Source organism: Sinohyriopsis cumingii, chromosome 8, assembly GCF_028554795.1.
Source record: "Sinohyriopsis cumingii isolate HCF-2022 chromosome 8, ASM2855479v2, whole genome shotgun sequence".
Lineage (NCBI taxonomy): Eukaryota > Metazoa > Mollusca > Bivalvia > Unionida > Unionidae > Sinohyriopsis > Sinohyriopsis cumingii.
This window is the reverse complement of record NC_142968.1, coordinates 7734812-7758094: the sequence shown is the minus strand read 5'-3', so window position 1 is coordinate 7758094 and position 23283 is coordinate 7734812. Positions and strand designations below refer to the sequence as shown.

The 23283-nt window shown below is 35.1% G+C and overlaps 1 protein-coding gene across 1 annotated transcript in view; it reads left to right on the top strand.

Moving 5' to 3' along the window:
• Positions 1-13910, top strand: part of LOC149792930 (beta-1,4-galactosyltransferase 4-like) — a 37311-nt gene extending 23401 nt beyond the window's left edge. Inside the window, exons 4-7 of the mRNA XM_089966776.1 lie at positions 4259-4381; positions 5349-5453; positions 7188-7326; positions 8209-13910. Of these exons, the coding sequence (XP_089822902.1) occupies positions 4259-4381; positions 5349-5453; positions 7188-7326; positions 8209-8247 (406 nt within the window). The 3' untranslated portion in view covers positions 8248-13910. The remainder of the gene's footprint in view (positions 1-4258; positions 4382-5348; positions 5454-7187; positions 7327-8208) is intronic.
• Positions 13911-23283: the final 9373 nt, after the last annotated feature.

Sequence of the window (23283 nt, the reverse complement as noted above, 5' to 3'; positions counted from 1 at the left end):
GCTTTCATAAACACCAAATGGACATGATATGTACCTATCTTAGCTTTCATAAACATCAAAAGGGCGTTATATGTACCTATCTTAGCTTTCATAAACATCAAATGGACATGATATACACCTACCTTAGCTTTCATAAACACCAAATGGACATGATATGTACCTATCTTAGCTTTCATAAACACCAAATGGACATGATATGCACCTATCTTAGCTTTTACAAACACCAAATGGACATGATATGTACCTATCTAACCTTTCATGAACACCAAATGGACATATGTACCTACCTTAGCTCTGATATGCACCTATCTTAGCTTTCATAAACACCAAATGGACATGATATGTACCTCTTTTAGCTTTTATAAACACCAAATGGACATGATATGTACCTATCTTAGCTTTCATAAACACCAAATGGACATGATATGTACCTATCTTAGCTTTCATAAACACCAAATGGACATGATATGTACCTATCTTAGCTTTCATAAACACCAAATGGACATGATATGCACCTATCTTAGCTTTCATAAACATCAAATGGACATGATATACACCTATCTTAGCTTTCATAAACATCAAATGGACATGATATACACCTACCTTAGCTTTCATAAACACCAAATGGACATGATATGTACCTATCTTAGCTTTCATAAACACCAAATGGACATGATATGTACCTATCTAACCTTTCATAACCACCAAATGGACATATGTACCTACCTTAGCTCTGATATGCACATATCTTAGCTTTCATAAACACCAAATGGACATGATATGTACCTCTTTTAGCTTTTATAAACACCAAATGGACATGATATGTACCTATCTTAGCTTTCATAAACACCAAATGGACATGATATGTACCTATCATAGCTTTCATAAACACCAAATGGACATGATATGTACCTATCTTAGCTTTCATAAACATCAAAAGGGCGTTATATGTACCTATCTTAGCTTTCATAAACATCAAATGGACATGATATACACCTATCTTAGCTTTCATAAACACCAAATGGACATGATATATACCTGACTTAGCTTTCATAAACACCAAATGGACATGATATGCACCTACCTTAGCTTTCATAAACACCAAATGCACATGATATGTACCTACCTTAGCTTTCATAAACACCAAATGAACATGATATGTACCTATCTTAGCTTTCATAAACACCAAATGGACATGATATGCACCTATCTTAGCTTTCACAAACACCAAATGGACATGATATGTACCTATCTAACCTTTCATAAACACCGAATGGACATATGTACCTACCTTAGCTTTGATATGCACCAATCTTACCTTTCATAAACACCAAATGGACATGATATGCACCTATCTTAGCTTTCATAAACACTAAATGGACATATGTGCCTACCGTAGCTTTGATATGCACCTATCTTAGCTTTCATAAACACCAAATGGACATATGTACCTATCTTAGCTTTCATAAACACCAAATGGACATGATATGCACCTATCTTAGCTTTCATACACACCAAATGGACATAAAATATGCACCTATCTTAGCTTTCATAAACACCAAATGGACATAATACGCACCTATCTTAGCTTTCATAAACACCAAATGGACATGATATGTACCTATCTTAGCTTTCCTAAACACCAAATGGACATAATATGCACCTATCTTAGCTTTCATAAACACCAAATGGACATGATATGCACCTATCTTAGCTTTCATAAACACCAAATGGACATGATATGCACCTACCTTAGCTTTCCTAAACACCAAATGGACATGATATGCACCTACCTTAGCTTTCATAAACACCAAATGGACATGATATGTACCTATCTTAACTTTCATAAACACCAAATGGACATGATATGTACCCATCTTAACTTTCATAAACACCAAATGGACATGATATGTACCTATCATAGCTTTCATAAACACCAAATGGACATGATATGTACCTATCTTAAATTTCATAAACACCAAATGGACATGATATGTACCTATCTTAGCTTTCATAAACACCAAATGGACATGATATGTACCTACCTTAGCGCTGATATGCATCTATCTTAGCTTTCATAAACACCGAATGGACATGATATGTACGTCTTTTAGCTTTTATAAACACCAAATGGACATGATATGTACCTATCTTAGCTTTCATAAACACCAAATGGACATGATATGCACCTATCTTAGCTTTCATAAACACCAAATGGACATGATATATACCTATCTTAGCTTTCATAAACACCAAATGGACATGATATATACCTATCTTAGCTTTCATAAACACCAAATGGACATGATATGCACCTACCTTAGCTTTCATAAACACCAAATGGACATGACATATACCTATCTTAGCTTTCATAAACACCAAATGGACATGATATGCACCTACCTTAGCTTTCATAAACACCAAATGGACATGATATGTACCTATCTTAGCTTTCATAAACACCAAATGGACATGATATGTACCTATCTTAGCTTTCATAAACACCAAATGGACATGATATGCACCTATCTTAGCTTTCATAAACACCAAATGGACATGATATGCACCTACCTTAGCTTTCATAAACACCAAATGGACATAATATGCACCTATCTTAGCTTTTATAATTGCCTGCGTGTTTTGTATTCTCTTCCACATATTTGCCTACAGATCTTAAGAAAGCGTGAAAAGCCGTAATACAGTTAAAGCCTGAAAACTATTTTTGCGTTTTTGTTCCGAATCGGGGTCAAGAAAGTGTTTTTTTTTTTTTGTTCTTGTTATTTTGCTTTTATTTTTTGTTGCTGTTTTTGGGGTTGCTGTTGTATGAATTTTTGGGGTTGTTTTTGTTTGTTTTTCATCGAATAGGTACAAAATGGAAGGGTGGGTGGGGTACAGACAATTCTAGAGTATGATAATCTAAGAGACATCAAAATATAAAAAATACGAATGACAGAGACAAATTACTGAAACAGGCAATTATATAAAAATATGAATGACAGAGACAAATTACTGAAACAAGTAATTATATACAAAATATAAAAAGTATGAATGACAGAGACAAATTACTGAAACAGATAATTATATACAAAATATAAACAATATGAATGACAGAGACAAATTACTGAAACAGGTAATTATATACAAAATATAAAAAGTATGAATGACAGAGACGAATTACTGAAACAGGTAATTATATACAAAGTATAAAAAGTATGAATGACAAAGACAAATTACTGAAACAGGTAATTATATACAAAATATAAAAAGTATGAATGACAGAGACCAAGTTACTGAAACAGGTAATTATATACAAAATCACTTAGACAATAATGATAAACGTTATTCACTTCAGACAGGTCTTTGAATGCTGTGACTTTTCCAAATTGGTTCACTGCTGTAGAAAACTTTTGAGCATAAGCGGATTTCGAAAATGGAACTAGCCATGATTTAGTGTACACATGTAGTTTTTTTGTACACATGTAGTTTTTTTTTAAATCGTTCGATTCTTGACTAGAAGAGCGTTCGGACGATTCCCACAATTGCCTGGATCTACAGCTTATGAGTATTCCAACAATTGCCCGGATCTACAGCTTATGAGTATTCCCACAATTGCCCGGATCTACAGATTATGAGTATATTTGTGCAAGCCATTTGTCTCTACTTGCTTAGGCAGGACATAACCTGAAAAGTTCTACTCCCATGTAAAACACGTGCCAGTCAACTTAATTCGCATTAGTTGGCATTTAATATCCCCGGTGATGAACATACATTAACACAAAGTATTTAGTTATTTATATGGCATGTATCTGACAACTTATGGGAGGTTTCTTTTCTTCTCTTCAAACCTATTGCTATACTTAAAACAAATTAGAGTAGGTCACTAATTTTCTTAAATCACGTGATTTTGGGCCGAGACTACAATGCATTTACGAATCAATGATCTAGTCGATGATACAATTAGGTAACATACATTATCGAACACCCATTCTGTAGCACAATTGCGGAACATAATTCATATATATATATATATATATATATATATATATATATATATATATATATATATATATATATATATATAGTTCTGTTAGTAACACGTTTATAAAATCAGGAAAACAATTATGCTGTAAATAAAGTACTGCATATGTGTTGGTGGCATTGGAGTAGGATTCGGGCAAAATGCGTCAAAAATGTATAAAGTTGTATCCTATAAAGAAGTATTTCCATATATTATTTTATTTAATTATTTTATCTTCAGCATTCCATATTATGGTTTCCATGGAGGCATTGTTGGTTTCACGCCAGAACAATACGACACAGTCAATGGATTCTCAAACCTCTACTTTGGATGGGGCAGTGAAGACGATGATTTGGGAATAAGGTTTGCTCCCCAAATTCTAAATTTTAGCTTTTGACACGTCTACGTTAACTGTTCTGTATCTGTTTTCTTGTTGTTTTGTTTCTTTTTCATTTTATTATTGATTGTTTGTTTATCTCCAATGAATTATTGCATAATGTATGACATAACGTAACTTGTTGGGGCTGTTCATGTGCCTTTGCATTGTTTGTTGCTTTGTTTGTTTGTCATCTTTCTTCTTCTTTCATCGTTTGTCTTATTTCATTATGCTGTAATTGTTTTGTTGTTTTGGTTTTTTTGTGCAATTTTTATTGCAATAATTGATGTAACTGATGACGTTGTCTTCTTTATCAACAGCAGAGGCGTAGCTGGGGGGGGGGGGGCAGGGGGGTACATATGTCCCCGGGCGCCAAAATGAGGCTTACAACGTTACATTATAATAAGTAAACAAGGGTAATATTCAAAAATGTGATTAAACGGGGAGGGGGCTGGGGCGCCAATTTTATAGTTCGTCCCCGGGCGCAAAATATCATAGCTACGCCTCTGATCAACAGTAACGGTGAAAGCTGTGGATATTGTGAATTACTCAGAAAGGGGCATCTTCTCTTTTAAATCATTTTGGTCTGGCACAGGGGCAATTCGGTCGCAGGAAAATTAAATAGAATGAACATAGTGTCCGACCCAAACAATTTATATTAATAAGTTTCATGTAGTCCAATTATGGAACAATGTAAAAACATTGGCTTTATGCATTCCTTCTAGCTTGAAACATAGTCATAGTAATGCAAAATGTGTCGGTTTATATGAGACGATCGTACGAAAGTTGATTGTATCTATATTTAGCATACTAGGCATATATGTAATTTGTGCTTGTAAAGATTCCAAAAATAAGTGTCAACATAAGTAGGACAAGTTAATATTTTGTCCAATTACTTGGAGAAAATAAAACCCTCAAAATATTATTATATCATTCAACCTTTTTATTAACTAGAGTTGGAAAGTCTGGAATGATGTATGTGAGACCGAAAGAAGAATTTGGAAAGTATGTGGCCCTTCCTCACGTGAGAGATGTCGGTAACCAAGAAAGCCCCAACAGGTTGTTCTCTCTCTCTCTCTCTCTCTCTCTCTCTCACACACACACACACACACACACACACACGTCCTACACCAAACATGCAAACACTCGTATGTAAAAGTTTAAGTTTGGTGCATATTTGTTTTAATGAAATACATCCGTTAGGTAAATATCAAATAAATACTCTATAAAAGAAAAGTTTTATATTTGTTTTAGCTTTGCAGAATACTTTAAGCTGAAACGCCTTGAGTTTTTTTTTTCTTTGTGCATCTATAATTTCTTATCAGAATATTATATTTATGAAACAAACACCACCTCAGATTAACTGAGAACGGTGTAGTTTTCATTATTAGCTTCAAAAACACGCGAGACCCAAGGTTCACAATGTCCCCCTTTCTTTAGGAGTTACACAACATTCTGTGCACAAAACGTTAGCAATGCCAAGATCAGCCAAGCTGTCTCCTCTTTTCTGCAATTAAAAACAATGTACCACTTGTTCGCATGGACCTAAAAGTACCATGAATAGTGTAAATATTTTGACGTATCATGGTTACAGCAGATTTTGGCTGGTCACATTGCAATAGATACAAATGAACAGTGTCGTATATAAAGGCATTCATGACAACTCCATGTAAGATTAGTCATGATAACTTTGTGTAAGCCTAGTCAACCCCGTGTAAAACTAGTTATGATAACTCTTTGCAAGCCTGGTCATGACAAGTCTGTGTAAGCCTAGTCAACTCCGTGTTAGCCTAGTCATTATAACTTTGTGTAAACCTAGTTAACTCCATGTAAGACTACTTATCAAAGCTCCGTGAAAGCCTGGTCATGACAAGTCTGTGTAAGCCTAGTCAACTCAGTAAGACTATTAATGACAACTCCGTGTAAGCCTAGTTATAATAACTCTGTGCAAGCCTAGTCAACTATATGTAAAACTAATGATGAAAACTCCGTCTAAGCCAAGTAATGATAACTAGGTGTAAGACTAGTCAACTCCGTGTAAGTCTAGTAATGACAACTCTGTGTGAGCCTAGTCAATTCCGTGTAAGACTAGTTATGACAACTCCGTAAAAGCCTAGTTATGACAACTCCGCGTAAGCCTATGTCATGACAAGTCCGTGTAAGACTAGTCACGACAACTCTGAGTAAGCCTTGTCAACTCCGTGTAAGACTGGTCGTGACACCTCCCTATAAGCCTATTCATTAAAAACTCCGTGTAAGCCCAGCCATGACAACTCCGTGTAAGCCCAGCCATGACAACTCCGTGTAAGCCTAGTCAACTATGTCTAAAACTAGTGATGACAACTCCGTCTAAGACAAGTCATGCCAACTCTGTGTAAGCCTAGTCAACTCCGTGTAAGCCTAGTTAACTCCGTGTGAGTCTAGTCATGACAACTCCATGTGAGCCTAGTCAACTCCGTGTAAGACTAGTTATGAAAACTCTATGTAAGACTAGTTATGACAACTCCGTGTAAGCTTAGTCATGACAACTCCGTGTAAGAGAGTCACAACAAATCCACGTAAGCCTTCTGAACTGCGTTTAAGATTAATCACGACAACTCCCTGTAAGGCGTGTCAATTCCGTGTAAGACTAGTCATTACATCTTCATGTAAGACTAGTCATGACAACTCCATGTAAGCCTAGTCAACTCCGTGTAGGACAAGTCATGACAAATTTGTGTAAGCTTAGTCAGCTTGGTGTAAGCTTAGTTGCAATGTTGTCATTTCTCAATTCTAAGCTTCATCTTTTTAAAGCTATGGACTAGTAAGAAACGTTGCAGCAAGACAGCTGGAAGACGGAGTGAAGACCGTACATTTCAAGCGGTTTGCCCTTGAATATCACCCGTTGTACACCTGGCTTCTTATAGGAGTTAAAGAAGATGAAATTTTAAAGGTAAGTGAAATTTTTATATAATTACCTTTGATCTGCTTACATGAGTCACAAACAGATGGAAAGATTTTACTACGGTAATTGTTCACTGTATATCTATCATGTATGCTACTTGAGTTAAAATGGAGTTTTCCATCTTGTTTATATTTCAAGTTGGAACCGCATTTGCTCAGTGGTAACTGATAAGCATGCACTGGGATAAGGGTTCGAGCCTTGCCAAAACCAGCACAGGTCTGCTACCTTTGTGTTTCTTTGACCAAAGCATTGTATTGTTTAGTATGTTTTCTTTACATGTTATGTAATTAGAGTCACAGCTGAAGAACATGAAAATGATTGATTTATTAGGTTGGTTAGTTAGCTGATTTATTTTCTAGATATACTCGCAGTATGTTTTTCTTTTATACATGATATCTGTGTCTATCTATCCGTCTGTCTGTCCATCTGTATGATGCATGTTAATTCCTCCATGTCTCAGTATATTTCTTTGATATAATTACTGCCACTGTAACCCCATTTTCATAGAGTGTAACTCCCCTGCCCCACGTGTGACTGGGGCTTTGATTACGTTAAAGTAGCAACCGTTGAACACATTCTTATTTGTGATTCATTTGTACTTTGTCATGTTCAGTCTCAGAATATTACATTACAATAATACAATACAATAATACAATCCTATAATACAATACAATAATACAATACAACAATACAAAATACAATAATACAATACAATAATACATTACAATAATACAATACAATAATACAATACAATATTGCAAGCTGGCTTGTCTTCTTCATATGCAAATAATCCTTTCTTGTTTCGATTATTTCATTTCTAAATAGAAACGTCTTCCTTAAATAAAACAAAGTTTTTCTTTTTTTCTCCAGAAGTTCCAGAAATATCTTGAATTTCCGATGGGGGGATGAAATAGTGTTGTCCTTGTCTGCCATGCCATTTCAGGTGTGATACGTGTATCCATTGATTCTGTGTATGTGTGTGTGTGCGTGTGTATGTAGGTGTGTGTGAGTGTGTGTGTGTGTGTGTGTGTGTGTAGTTAGTTAATTAGTCAGCTAACTAGTTGGTATAAAACATGATAAATTATTTCGCTCTGATCTATATATACATGTATCATCTGATACCATGTTACTTAAACAATGTAGTAACTGATAGCACGTTACTTACACCATGTAGCATCTGATAGTATGTTACTTACACATGTAGCATATGATACCTTGTTATTTACACCATGTAGCATCTGATACCATGTTACTTGGATGATGTAGCATTTGATACCATGTAGTATATAATACCTTGTTACTTACACACTGCAGCATTTGATACCATGTTACTTAAACCAGGTACATACAATGTCATGTTAGGTGCGCCATTTAGCATCTGATGCCAAGTTACTTACACCATGTAGCGTCTGATAACCCTGTTAATTATACCATGTAGCGCCTGATAACCCTGTTAATTACAGCATGTAGCGTCTGATAACCCTGTTACTTACACCACGTATGGATAGGTTGATTCCACAGCAAATAATGATTTCTAAAAATTTACTTCAAAATAAAGGCAATTCAATCTATTCAAGTAATAGAAGACATACAAAAGAACATACGCATACATACACATATTATGCCTGGAAGTACATGTCAATTCTGTAACGTTATGACTTATATTTAGGGTGGCCATCCACTATTAGACATCTGACTTGTTTTTCTGTCCATCTTAGAATAAAAAAATTAATTTTTTCCTGTTTGATACAAATCTATTCTCTATTCATCCATTATTCAAGTCAGTTTCTTTCTTCAGTCTGAATCAGACACATGGGTTACACATGATTTGTGTACTACAATAATTCACCTCGTTAAAACCTCAACAGTACGAGTATATTTGTAAAAACGATTAATGTTTTAATGATATTTTCTTTCCAAAACTAAATATCAAAATAAATGATTTCTAATGACATCCATACATTGATCATAACAAAAAGATAGCAAATAGTCCCGGAAGTGCATCTGAAATAATGAAGATCGCATTATTAAGGGACGTAATAAGCTAATCAGAAAGGACTTGTGCTATCCATTAATTTAGCTATCCATCCATATTTCTTTTTGTATTTTTGCCATTTCCAATCATATTTTATCCCATGTATGTATGTATGTATGTATGTATGTATTTATGTATGTATGTATGTATGTATGTATGTATGTATGTATGTATGTATTTATGTATGTATGTATGTATGTATGTATGTATGTATGTATGTATGTATGTATTTATCTATCCAATTAATTTGTATCCAACTCTTATAAAACCAGATATTTCCGTTTATATTTATGAGGACCAAATCAGTACATCGATATCGCCTGTTAGGATAAGTAATGTTTGACACGATGACAAGAGACAATGTAACGGAAATATCAGTGACATACTACAGACGAGGGGGCAGAGTATTGAACGCCATAGCTGTCTTAAATGGTACGTTTTATATATGTGATGTGCATACCTCCTTATATGATTTGTATTTTTTATGATGTAATGTATATTTTGTATTTATTAGCTGGTTATGCTTGTTTATATGGTGTGATGTGCTGTATAGGTTGTATGTTGTGCATTTGTTTTTATTTTACGCAGTGTTATTATATGATTTTGCATTATGAATTATATAATGCACAAGTTTAATTACATGCAAAATATTTTAATTATATCCTGAACATTCAATTATATTTTATCTGCAATTATCTAGAAAATGCAAACTTTCTATGCAAATTTCATTGTATGATCTGAATGTGTTATTATATGCTGTTCATATTTTAGTATACGCGATGAATATTTTATTACACGATGTGAAAACGTTTCTAGGGTAAGGATCAAATTGAAAGCGAGCTCAAGGGCGAGAATTTACTAATGCACCGATTACTATAGCATTGCCGTGCAATCTGGCCAAAATAATGTTGTTCCATTGGTTGATTTACATATAACGTGATAGCACTATACTGCTAGTTAATGTTACCAAAGCATCACCAATCCTTTGCTAGTTAACATTTTTAACCCATTTACCATATTGGAAGACAAATAATTGACTTGACAAAGAATTTTGTTTAAGGATCATGAGAATTCAAACATTTGCTTTTCATATCAATTGCATTTGCTGTTGTTTTGGGATTTAATGCCATTTCTCAGTGCAAGATACGCTATATATAGTAGTCAGTATAGCTGGTGGAAGAAGAACTAGGGAAAAGCCAGGTTGAGAACCACCAATCCAAGGGAGCTTACTCAGCAGGATCTAATAAGATGTTACTTAAAATTAACTACTACTCACAATGGCTGATCCTGAGACTCGAACCCACACGGACAGAAGTCAGATGGCAGTGATTGGTAAAGGCATGACCCTTAGACCACTCGGACACCCAGGGTCCCTTTCATAACAATAAAAATATTTATATAAAATATTCTTTGATAGATAGTCAAGAAAGGGACTTTCTTTCTGTTCATGTCTTTGTAGCCAGTGTATTGATTTGGTCTCGGTTTTAGAGGTCCGAAAAAAGACTGGCTGACTTGAATAGGACCCGTTGCAAAATGATTTTCGAAAAAGGTCATTTGTGACCAGTGGGTCTTAAAATCTTATGTTTGTGACTTAATTGAAAATGATCTATATTTGGAATCTTGCACCTAAGTAACATTATTGAAAATTAAGTACATAGGGACCTTACAGCTAAAGTAACATTTTTGAATATTGTGTATATGGGGACCTAGGAGCTAGATCCAAGAGCATTAACATTTGCATTAATTTGCCACATCTGGGGAATCTGGCACTTTTGTATCGGACAACAATTTTCCTGCTAATTCCATACGTCAGACAACAATTTTCCTTCGAATACATTGCATCAAGCAATAATTTTCCTGCTAATTTCTTGCACTATAATTGAAAATGATTAGCGTCCCACTATGTGCATACATTTATTTTCGATTACCATTTATTTATTTACTGATCACTGACATCTATTTTCAATTACCATCGATCTGTTTACCGATCACTAACATTTATTTTTAATTGCCATCGATCTGTTTACCAATTGCTGATATTTATGTTCAGTTATCATCGATCTGATTACTAATCGCTGACATTTATTTTCAGTAGCCATCTATGTGTTTATCAATAACTAACATTTAGTTTCCATTATCATCAATCCGTTCCCTGAATACTGATGTTTTCAATTACCATCAATCTGTTTACTGATCACAGCCATTTTAGCCTTGCAAGTTATATATATATATATATATATATATATATATATATATATATATATATATATATATATATATATATATATATTAGCATTACGTGGCACCTCACCACACTAATGTAGAAATGAAGAATTGTATTAAAAAAATTTTAAAAAAATAAAATACACGGAATTGAAATAATGGTCAACGAAAGAATTAGATTACCTATTAGGCATGCAAAGGAATAAAGATTATTTTACAAACTAGTTTATTTAGCTCATCTGAATGACCAGGTAATGTCATCATGTAACATGAATGACCAGGTAATATTAACATGTAACATATGAATGACCAGGTAATGTTAACATTTAATATATGAATGACCAGGTAAATTAACATGTAACATATGAATGACCAGGTAATGTTAACATGTAACATATTAATGACCAGGTAATGTTAACGTGTAACATATTAATGACCAGGTAATGTTAACATGTAACATATTAATGACCAGGTAATGTTAACGTGTAACATATGAATGACCACGTAAATTAACATGTAACATATGAATGACCAGGTAATATTAACATGTAACATATGAATGACCAGGTAATGTTAACATTTAATATATGAATGATCAGGTAAATTAACATGTAACATATGAATGACCAGGTAATGTTAACGTGTAACATATTAATGACCAGGTAAATTAACATGTAACATATGAATGACCAGGTAATGTTAACATTTAATATATGAATGACCACGTAAATTAACATGTAACATATGAATGACCAGGTAATGTTAACATGTAATATATGAATGACCAGGTAATATTAACATGTAACATATGAATGACCACGTAATGTTAACGTATAACATATGAAAAAGCATAAGCCGTGTACATTACAACAGTGTAAGACGTCTTTTCAAAATATGATTAGGCAGAAAAGGGTAAAACCAAAAATGGAGATGATATGCACCATGCATTGAGAAAATCTTTACAGAAACGAGCCTAAAAAATTATTTTTAAATTAGGCAAAACAAAATTTTAAAATACAAGAGAATTTCTGAAAATTGCTGCCTTCTTAACATACTGAGCAAATATTTAACGTCAAGCAAGTAATATGGGGTTTTCCAGTCTTTAACAAACGAGTCAACTTGAAGGTGAGGATACAGAAAAATATTTGTAAACAATAACTCTCCCCATACGACAAAGATGATGAATTAGACAACGTTGAAAATATTTTAAAAACAAAGAGGATGAATTAGACAAGGTTGAAAAGATTTTAGAAACAAAGAGATCAAATTAGACAATCTTGAAAAGATTTTAAATAGAAAGAGGATGAATGGTAAAATGTGTGAACGCGTGAAAATAGAATGACCGGTTGAATCGTTTAACAGTCGCCAAATGGCTGAAATATTGTGCAGTTAAAAAAAAATAACTTTACTTCAATAATGGGGGCAAGTCTATTGGTGGTGGCGGTCTCTTATAGAACGAGCACAACATTCACGTTTTATTGGGGAGCAGACTGAATAGGGGCTCATGTCACGTGATATCGCTTTTTGCTGGTAGTCGCAATCCCCTGTGAATACTAAATGAGTTGAAAGCTATGTCCAATCAAATATATGGTAATAAAAATTTTAATATTGTTTGAGTGGTCAATCAATTATGAATGTTTTCCTAACTTGTATGACGGTACGTTCACTGGTTCATACGTCTGATTGGACTTTTCAACAGCAACGAACAGTGTGACTATACATGAGCCATGATGACATAAGGGACACAAAAATTAGCACGGTCTCGTTTAGTCAACGGGTACTAGGGATAACTATCGAAGTGCGTCACTTGTTATAAATTGGGAACCACCATTTCATCTCAGAATTGCACAGAGAATCTCTGATTCTTGCTTTTCTGAATTGCAGAGTTAATTTTTCCAGAAAGCAAATTTTATAAAAGATAAATTATAAAGATGACTGTTATTTATCATCTGTAATAATGGATATGAAGTACACAATGCTAAAAATAAAACTTCTTATCTCTCCTACCTACCTATTACCTACTAATTCAATTAGTCTGTTAGCCATGTTATTTACCTACCAATTCAACCAGTCTGTTAGCCATATTGCTTACCTACCAATTCAACCAGCCTGTTAGCCATGTTGATTTCCCACCAATTCAACCAGTCTGTTCGCCATGTTGTTTGTTAGAATAATATGAGTGCAGGAAGATATGTTACTTTGAACGATTTAGAAAATATAAATTGTTGGAAGTTTAATCCATTTTAGTAAACATGTTTATCCTGAGCATTATTTAATAATTAAACATGATCAATAAATTTTATTTCACATACAATTAATTCCTTTTTTACTTTCCTTTAACAATACAGAAGTCAAAATGAGCCCATGACTATTTTCTATGAATGATCTGTTATTTTGTATTTAGAATTATGATTCATTCACTGATTATAATTTAACAGGATGAAAGACACATGGAAACAGCATGTCGAAGTAATAGCAACAGCATGTTGAAGTAATAGCAACAGCATGTCGAAGTAATAGTAACAGCATGTCGAAGTAATAGTAGCAGACATGTAAAATGTTTTTTTTTTTATGTTTTAAATGTGTGACAATATGACATTTTGGTAAGGTCATATATTTTACCGATGCAAAGTGTCATTTTCATCTCACTTTGAGGAATCAGTCGTGGGTTGCACGCCATAAACTAGATCTGGGCCTATGCACATCATTACCAATTATTTGATAATTCAATGGTATAGACACTCAGTTATTGCTGCAATATGAAACAGACAGTGTATGTTATTTGCATTTGGGATTGTTATACAAACCAGAAAGTATGATAAAGTTTCAGTAACATGTATTTTTTATTTATGTCAACAGTTCCATGGGAAAGAACATTTTTAATGCAAATAATGATGTAACATTTTCATTTCCTTTGCTCATGGATTTAAAAGGAAGGTGACTTTTATTGAATCAAGAGAAATTAATGGGAAACGAAAAAACCGAGATGAGTTTTATTTATTTTGATTGTAAATTCATAAACAGGCCGAAATGCCCTCATTTTTATATATTACAAGCTAAATGTCGTTAAATGGTGAGATGTGTGTTTTATGTCGTCAAAAGCTCAAAGTGGCTCCTTAACGAAAACGGCTGCTAGAACGGTTCTGTTGATGCAAAATATCGATATTTTCTGCATCGTATTTTATTTGTAGAATAAAGTCAAATATAATTACTTTGTCAAAGCAAGCAATATGTTCTACGTTACAGTCAAGGTAACGATACAGTGACTATTTCCAAGTATAGTCTGTTTCTTTTTTTATGGGAGGAATTTTTATGAAGTTGAAAACACAATATAAATTACATGCAAAGATCGTAAATTGCTGATTGTGCGAAAACAGAATAATAATTGGCTGTAGCTAACTTAATTTACGTGCATTTAACATATATTTTACGTGTATTTTAATGAAAGTAAAGTCTATTATGTCTTTGAAAATGCATATAAGCTGTTATATATTGATGATGGTCAACCATACTTTTTGTAACATCAAAAACTGAATTATCATGAATGGGATGCTCCGTGCTTGCTAGCTCCATTTCTTTTCATTTGAATTTCATTTCCAACTCTGTCTTCTTTCTGCACAGTCATTTGCAAATCTTTTGTGTACCTGTTTTTCTCTTTCTTTTCCAGCATTTGCATTTCTTTTTCTATTTCCTGCATTTCTCTCTCTCTCTCTCTCTCTCTCTCTCTCTCTCTCTCTCTCTCTCTCATTTTCTGCATTTGCATTTGCAATTTCATTTCTTTTTTTTCTGAATGTCTTTTTCTTTCTTCTTTCTGCAGTTGCGTTTGTTTGTCTCTTTACTCCTTTTTAAGCTCTAGCTTTCTTGTATTTTAATATTTATCTTCCGTAACTTGCAAATTAGATCCAGATTTGGACTTGCCAATCAAACTTTTATCAAAAATATTCTTTTCTACCAAATAATGAATCAATATATTTCTTATTTCTTGTTTTAACAAAGATGTCTTTGCCTCTGACAGATTATATTGACCGGCAAGTTGAAGCGATTTGTCCTTTTTAAAGGACTCTAACTGTTCTTGTTTAGGATTTAAAATAAAGTTATCCATTCTAGTTGACTTTGTGAAAGTTTGTTGGTTTCACAATGAAAAATTAAAATATATTAGGGACTAAGATAATTCCGAGAAAAAAAATGAGTTTAAATCAGTTTAAATTTCAAAACGACTTCAATTTTTTCGGAAATACTTATCCTGGACGAGCCCCCAATTTTTTCTATTACGACTATATATTGCCACAAACTTAATTAACTGAAAAGATTTGTACTACTTATCTAACAATTTATTTATCAGTTATAAATAAAAACTTGCAGTAAAAAAATAAATAAATAAATAAAAACTTGAAGTGAATGAAAGCTTGTCCTTATAAGGTTTATGTTTTAAATCAATGAAAAGTTCCTTAAGAATTTCAAAACTGGAAATATCCTGGTCCTCCAATAACCGTGATGTCGTCATTATGGTGTTGTCCAGATTCCTTTTAATAATTTATAACAGTTTCAGAATAATATTATAGTCCTAATAATGAGCACTTTCTATCACCACTGAACAGTCCAAACAATTGTTTTTCTCCAGAAAAATATCTAAGTACAACATAAAACACGTCCGCAGACTAATATCAGAAACACAAAAAGTGTGAATGACTTCAGAATCGGAATGAAACTGAATGCTTAATCATCTCCTTATATACGACTTATAGTGCGACTGTACTTCGCAAAAGACCCCATGTGACAGCATACACTATTTTTTGATAAACTAAGCAGATTCACGTGAACTGGCGCAATGATGAAAAACCACAGAATTATTCTCGAAACTTCTATATCCCATCAGTCACCGAGAGACTTCGCCTTAGGCGCCATTTTAAGTCTTATTATTACGATTATTATTACTAATTAACAACATGCACGTAAACATATATTTATAGATCCTACAGAATTTGTGTTCTTAACAGAGCCAGATTACGTATAAATATTATATATTCTATAAAGAACACAACCATTAATAAAAAATTACAAAATTAAATAAAATCATGTGACAGGAGTTACAAAAATATTGATATATAGGCTGGTATATGGGAAAGTCGGCCCCTTGACATCAAATTTCATTTACTTTTTGCATTTTCAAAAAGAGTAATGCTTTTAAACCCTAATAATACAAATTTCATCACCATAGTGTGTAGAACACTCATCCGCTGCCTTCAGATGGAATGCATACTTTTTTCAAAGTGCAATGTCGGGAAGTTAAGATACCGCCGAACAAATTACATCGTAATAGTTCAACTGGTTACATAAAAAGAACCGTCTCCATTATCTCATTAAAACGGATTTCATAGAGTTAAATAGCGCCTACCCTTATGAACATCCTCTACTTACATGTCCCTTACCCTTATGAACATCGTCTACTTACATGTCCCTTATCCTTATGAACATCTTCTACTTACATGTCCCTTACCCTTATAAACATCGTCTACTTACATGTCGCTTACCCTTGTGAACATCGTCTACTTACATGTCCCTTACCCTCATCAACATCATCTACTTACATGTCCCTTACCCTTGTCAACATCATCTACTTAGATTCCCTTCCCCTTATGTTCATCGTCTACTTACATGTCCCTGACCCTTATAAACATCATTTACTTACATGTCCCTTAACCTTATGAATATTGTCTGCTTACATGTCCGTTACCATTATGAACATCGTCTGCATACATGTCCCTTACCCTTATGATCAACGTGTACTTACATGTCCCTCATCTTTATGAACATCGTCTACTTACATGTCCTTTACCCTTATCAACATCATCTACTTACATGTCCCTTACCCTTATCAACATCATCTACTTATATGTCACTTACCCTTGTGAACAACGTCTACGTACATGTCCCTTGCCTTTATCAACATCATCTACTTACATGTCCTTTACCCTTATGATCATCGTCTACTTACATGTCCCTCACCCTTATGAACATCGTCTACTTACATGTCCATTACCTTATGATCACCGTCTGCTTAGATGTCCCTTACCCTTATCATCATTTTCTACTTACATGTCCCTTACCCTTATGATCAGCGTCTACTTACATGTCCCTTACCCTTATAAACATCGTCCACTTACATGTCCCTTACCCTTATGATCATCGTCTGACTAGATGTCCCTTGCCGTTATGATCATCTTCTTCTTACATGTCACTTACCCTTATGATCACTTTCTCCTTACATGTCCCTTACCCTTATGAACATCGTCTACTTATATGTCCCTTACCCTTACGAACATCATCGACATACATGTCCTTTACCCTTATGAACATTCTTCACTTACATGTCCCTTACAGTTATGATCATCGTCTACTTACATGTCCCTTACCCGTATGAACATCGTCTACTTACATGTCCCTTACCCTTATGAACATCGTCTACCTAGATGTCCCTTACCCTTATCAACATCATCTACTTACATGTCGCTTATCCTTGTGAACATCGTCTACTTAGATGTCCCTTACCCTTATCAACATCATCTACTTACATGTCCCTTACCCGTATCAACATCGTCTACTTACATGTCCCTTACCCTTATAAACATCCTCTACTTAGATGTCCCTTACCCTTATCAACATCATCTACTTACATGTCCCTTACCCGTATGAACATCGTCTACTTACATGTCACTTACCCGAATGAACATCGTCTACTTACATGTCCCTTACCCTTATCAACATCATATACTTACATGTCGCTTACCATTATAAACATCGTCTACTTATATGTCCCTTACCCTTATGAACATCATCGACATACATGTCCTTTACCCTTATGAACATTGTTCACTTACATGTCCCTTACCCTTATGATCATCGTCTACTTACATGTCCCTTACCTTTATGAACATCGTCTACTTATATGTCCCTTACCCTTATGAACATCATCTAATTATATATCCCTTATCCTTATCAACATCATTTACTTACATGTCACTTACCCTTGTGAACATCGTCTACTTACATGTCCCTTACCTTTATCAACATCATCTACTTACATGTCCCTTACCCTTATGAACATCATCTACTTACATGTCCCATACCCTTATGAACATCCTCTACTTACATGTCCCTTACCCTTATCAACATCATCTACTTACATGTCCTTTACCCTTATGATCATCGTCTACTTACATGTCCCTCACCCTTATGAACATCGTCCACTTACATGTCCATTACCTTATGATCACCGTCTGCTTAGATGTCCCTTACCCTTATCATCATTTTCTACTTACATGTCCCTTACCCTTATGATCAGCGTCTACTTACATGTCCCTTACCCTTATAAACATCGTCCACTTACATGTCCCTTACCCTTATGATCATCGTCTGACTAGATGTCCCTTGCCGTTATGATCATCTTCTTCTTACATGTCACTTACCCTTATGATCACTTTCTCCTTACATGTCCCTTACCCTTATGAACATCGTCTACTTATATGTCCCTTACCCTTACGAACATCATCGACATACATGTCCTTTACCCTTATGAACATTCTTCACTTACATGTCCCTTACAGTTATGATCATCGTCTACTTACATGTCCCTTACCCGTATGAACATCGTCTACTTACATGTCCCTTACCCTTATGAACATCGTCTACCTAGATGTCCCTTACCCTTATCAACATCATCTACTTACATGTCGCTTATCCTTGTGAACATCGTCTACTTAGATGTCCCTTACCCTTATCAACATCATCTACTTACATGTCCCTTACCCGTATCAACATCGTCTACTTACATGTCCCTTACCCTTATAAACATCCTCTACTTAGATGTCCCTTACCCTTATCAACATCATCTACTTACATGTCCCTTACCCGTATGAACATCGTCTACTTACATGTCACTTACCCGAATGAACATCGTCTACTTACATGTCCCTTACCCTTATCAACATCATATACTTACATGTCGCTTACCATTATAAACATCGTCTACTTATATGTCCCTTACCCTTATGAACATCATCGACATACATGTCCTTTACCCTTATGAACATTGTTCACTTACATGTCCCTTACCCTTATGATCATCGTCTACTTACATGTCCCTTACCTTTATGAACATCGTCTACTTATATGTCCCTTACCCTTATGAACATCATCTAATTATATATCAATTATGCTTATCAACATCATTTACTTACATGCCACTTACCCTTGTGAACATCGTCTACTTACATGTCCCTTACCTTTATCAACATCATCTACTTACATGTCCCTTACCCTTATGAACATCATCTACTTACATGTCCCATACCCTTATGAACATCCTCTACTTACATGTCCCTTACCCTTATCAACATCATCTACTTACATGTCGCTTATCCTTGTGAACATAAATAACTTACATGTCCCTTACCCTTATCAACATCATCTACTTACATGTCCCTTACCCTTATGAACATCGTCTACTTACATGTCCCTTACCCTTATCAACATCATCTACTTACATGTCGCTTATCCTTGTGAACATCGTCTTCTTACATGTCCCTTACCCTTTTCAACTTCATCTACTTACATGTCCCTTACCCTTATGATCATCGTCTACTTACATATCCCTTACCCTTATAAACATCGTCTACTTACATGTCCCTTAACCTTATGAATATTCTCTGCTTACATGTCCCTTAGCCTTATGAACGTCGTCTCCTTACATGTCCCTTACCCTTATGATCATCGTCTACTGACATGTCCCTTACCTTTATCAACATCGTCTACTTACATGTACCTTACCCTTATCACCATCATCTACTTACATGTCCCTTACCCTTATTAACATCATCTACTTACATGTCACTAACCCTTGTGAACATCGTCTACTTACATGTCCCTTACCTTTATCAACATCATCTACTTACATGTCCCTTACCCATATGAACATCATCTCCTTAGATGTCCTTTACCCTTATGAACATCGTCTACCTACATGTCCCTTACCCTTACGATCATCGTCTACTTAGATGTCCCTTGCCCTTATGATCATCTTCTTCTTACATCTCCCTTACCCTTATGATCATCGTCTACTTACATGTCACTTACCGTTACGTACATCGTCTACTTACATGTCCCTAACCCTTATCAACATCATGTACTTACATGTCCCTTACCCTAATCAACATCATCTACTTACATGTCGCTTACACTTATGAACAGGATCTACATTCATGTCCTTTACCCTTATGAACATTGTTACATCTCCCTTACCCTTATGATCATCGTCTGCATAGATGTCCCTTACCCTTATGATCATCAATTTACATGTCCCTTACCCTTATCATCATCTTCTAATTACATGTCCCTTACCCATATGATCATCGTCTACTTGCATGTTCCTTACCCTTATAAACATCGTCTACTTACTTGTCCCTTAACCTTATGAATATTGTTTGCTTACATGTCCTTTACCCTTATGAACATCGTCTGCTTAAATGTCCCTTACCCTTATGATCATCGTCTACTTACTTGTCCATTACCCTTATAAACATCGTCTACTTACACGTCCCTGAACCTTATGAATATTGTCTGCTTATATGTCCTTTACCCTTACGAACATCGTCTCTTACATGTCCCTTACCCTTATGGTCATCGTCTACTTACATGTCCCTTACCCGTATGAACATCGTCTACTTACATGTCCCTTACCCTTATGATCATCTTCTACTCACATATCCCTTACCCTTATGAACATCGTCTACATACATATCCCTTACCCTTATCAACATCATCTACTTGCATGTCGCTTACACTTGTGAACATCGTCTACTTATATGTCCCTTACCCTTATCAACATCATATACTTACTTGTCCCTTACCCATATGATCCTCGTCTACTTACATGTCCCTTACCATTATAAACATCGTCTACTTAGATGTCCCTTACCCTTATGAACATCGTCTACTTACATGTCCCTTATCCTTATGATCATCTTCTGCTAACATATCCCTTACCCTTATGAACATCGTCTACATACATGTCCCTTACCCTTATCAACATCATCTACTTGCATGTCCCTTGACCTTATGATCATCGTCTAATTTCATATCCCTTACCCTTACGATCATCGTCTACTTAACTGTCCCTTACCCTTATGATCATCTTCTACTTGCATGTCCCTTACCCTTAAGATAATCGTCTACTTACATGTCCCTTACCCTTATGAACATCGTATACTTGCATTTCCCTTACTCTTATCAACATCGTCTGCTTTCATGCCCCTTACACTTATGAACATCGTCTACTTACATGTCCCTTACCCTTATCAACATCATCTACCTACATGTCCCTTACCCTAATCAACATCATCTCCTTACATGTCCCTTACCATTATGAACATCGTCTACTTATCATTATGAACATCCTCTACTTATATGTCACTTACCCTTATGAACATCGTCTACATACATGTCCTTTACCCTTATGAACATTGTTTGCATACATTAGCCTTACCCTTATCATCATCGTCTACTTAGATGTCCTTTACCTTTATGAACATCGTCTACTTACGTGTCCCTTACCCTTATCAACATCATCTACTTACATGTCCCTTACCATCATCAACATCGTCTGCTTACACGCCCCTTACCCTTCTGAACATCGTTTACTTACCTGTCCCTTACCCGTATGAACATCGTTTACATAGATGTCCCTTACCGTTATGAACATCCTCTACTTACGTGTCCCTTGCCCATATGAACCTCGTCTACTTACATGTCCCTTACCCTTATGAACATCGTCTACTTACGTGTCACTTGCCCATATGAACCTCGTCTATTTACATATCCCTTACCCTCATGAACATCGTCTCCTTACATGTCTCTTACCCTTATGAACATCGTCTACTTACATGTCCTTTTCCCTTATGAAAATCGTCTATTTAGATGTCCCTTACCCTTATGAACATCGTCTACGTACATGTCCCTTACCCTTATGATAATCGTTTACTTAGATGTCCCTTACCCTTACGATCATCGTCTCCTTACATGTCCGTTACCAATATGAACATCATCTACCTAAATGTCCCTTACCCTTATGAACATCGTCTACTAACACGTCTCTTACCCTTATCAACATCATCTACTTACATGTCGCTTACCCTTGTGAACATCGTCTACTTACATGTCCATTACCCTTGTCAACATGATCTACTTAGATTCCCTTCCCCTTATGTTCATCGTCTACTTACATGTCCCTGACCCTCATAAACATCGTCTACCTACATGTCCCTTACCCTTATCAACATCATCTACTTACATGTCCCTTACCCTTATGAACATCATCTACTTACATGTCGCTTACCCTATCAACATCATCTACTTACATGTCCCTTACCCTTATCAACATCATCTACTTACATGTCCCTTACCCTTATGAACATCATCTACTTACATGTCGCTTACCCTATCAACATCATCTACTTACATGTCCCTTACCCTTATGATCATCGTCTACTTACATGTCCCTCACCCTTATGAACATCCTCTACTTACATGTCCCTTACCCTGATGATCACGGTCTGCTTAGATGTCCCTTACCCTTATGATCATTTTCTACTTACATGTCCTCTTACCCTCATGATCAACGTCTACTTATATGT